This window comes from Octodon degus, unplaced genomic scaffold, assembly GCF_000260255.1.
Source record: "Octodon degus isolate 3935 unplaced genomic scaffold, OctDeg1.0 scaffold00069, whole genome shotgun sequence".
Taxonomy (NCBI): Eukaryota; Metazoa; Chordata; class Mammalia; order Rodentia; family Octodontidae; genus Octodon; species Octodon degus.
Genome location: NW_004524645.1, coordinates 5,306,217 through 5,308,121, shown reverse-complemented (window position 1 = coordinate 5,308,121; position 1,905 = coordinate 5,306,217). Strand labels below are relative to the sequence as shown.

General features: G+C 44.0%; 2 protein-coding genes across 3 annotated transcripts in view; one reads left to right on the top strand and one right to left on the bottom strand.

Annotated features, from left to right (window-relative positions):
* The window catches only part of Trappc2 (trafficking protein particle complex 2), a 42,391-nt gene that overhangs the window by 19,786 nt on the left and 20,700 nt on the right, over positions 1-1,905 (top strand). The gene's annotated exons all lie outside the window — the stretch shown is intronic.
* Rab9a (RAB9A, member RAS oncogene family) overlaps positions 76-1,905 on the bottom strand; it is a 66,715-nt gene continuing 64,885 nt past the window's right edge. For both annotated transcript variants that reach the window (XM_004635048.3, XM_023719531.1), the window contains one exon: positions 76-989. In XM_004635048.3, coding sequence (XP_004635105.1) covers positions 355-960 — 606 coding nt within the window. In that variant the 5' untranslated portion in view covers positions 961-989 and the 3' untranslated portion in view covers positions 76-354. The remainder of the gene's footprint in view (positions 990-1,905) is intronic.

Genomic DNA, 1,905 nt, shown 5'->3' with positions numbered 1-1,905 from the left:
GTTCTCCCTTTTCCCGGGGGGTGGGGAGTCAAAACAAGTATATCTTCTACAACAGTAATGTTTTTGTTTCCATTCTAATTAAAGTCTTGGTCATTTCATTAGCTCTAACGTACATATTTAAAGAGACATTTGTTAGACAACTGTTACAATTTAGAAAGGCAAGGTGCCATTACTGGGTAAATGGATTGCTCCAGAGTGGATGTGTCCCTTCTCCCAACTAATGAAGCAGTGACGTACATTAATTTTATTAGTACACGACACAGTGCTGCAAACCCTACAGGTCTTCTCCACCCTCATGCTCACCATGTGTGTAGGTGTGAGTTGGGCAAACTGCACCCACCATCTGCTTAGGGATCAACAGCAGGATGAGCTAGGCTTGGGCTTGCGATGAAGATTCACAGTGTCTGTCTGAATCAAGTGATCGGACCTATCCTCAGTGGCAAGAACTTTTCGAACTGCTTCTTCAAAGGCCGCTGCAACATTGGTGGCATCTTTCGCACTTGTCTCAAAGTAAGGATAGTCACCGTTGTCCCTGCACCAAGCTTGAGCTTCTTCTGTGGACACCTGCCTTTCGCTTATGTCGACCTTGTTGCCCAAAATCACAAAAGGAAAGCTTTCAGGCTCTTTCACATCTGCATAATATATGAATTCTTTCTTCCAGTTACTCAAGTTCTGGAAACTCTGTGAGTCGTCAACACTAAAAGTGAGCAGGCAACAGTCAGAGCCTCTGTAGAAGGGCGTCCTCAGGCTTCGGAACCGCTCTTGACCAGCCGTGTCCCAAATCTGCATGGTGACAAAATGTCCATCCACCTCCAAATCTTTATTTAAAAATTCCACACCTATTGTATGGAAGAGCTGGGCATCAAACTTATTAGTTACATATCTGTTCATAAGAGAACTCTTCCCAACTCCACCATCTCCAAGGAGAATTACTTTTAAAAGTGATGATTTTCCTGCCATTACTAAGGTTATGAGCTTTGGCTTCGGATAAGAGCGAACCATTTTATTCCTTTACACATGTATAGTCATCTACATAACTTTAGGAACATCAATGTTTGAAACAAAACACACAGCTTCTATTTCTCTTTGCAAAGGAAAGAAATACCTAAAGAAGTAGTCTCGTCTGCTGGACCCTCAGCCACGTCCTACCCTCGATCCCACCATTATTCTGGAGAACAACTGGAAAGGGCTTACTCTTCCTCCTCCTGGGGTCAGCTGACTTACTCCCAAGTCTGTTCTCAGAGACCTTGCTCTGACATCACGCTGGGATCAGCCCCTCCCTGCTCAGGGGAAGCCCCACCACCATTTGTTAAAGAAGTGCTAAGACAACCAGTTGGTCCATATGTTTCTTTAGCAACTTCAAACAAACAGCCTTTCAGTGCTCCTTCAGCCAGGGATTGGCTCTGTCGCCCCTGCCCGTTCTGTCTGCATAAAAGGTAAAGCCAGAGACTTCTGGGAGCCACTGATCTGACCAGAAAATAAAAGGAACCAACTGCAAAGAAAGTGCTGTTTATGCTTGTTAGCAACACCACGTGAGCAGTAAGGGAATGTTTAATGTAGTCTACCACCCTGCTCACACAACTCATTTGGGCTGGTCCAACTCTTAACAAAAACTGGCCTGTACTACTCGTTGATTGTGTTTTCAACTGGAATGAAAATTTGTAAGGAACATGGACTACCATATGGGTCTGAGGTGGGGTGAGATTTCTGAGGGCTCTTGAGGGTTACTTCTAAGTGCTAGAAGGATCACTTCCCTTTTCATGCCTCTGTGTAGTATTCTTATTGTAGACAATTTCAAGTATATAAAACTCCTGAACAAAGACAGAAAAATAATGAACTCCCATAAACCTAACCCTTGCTTTCCAATATCAAATCCTGTTTCCCTCAAAGTGCCCCAGGCCTTTC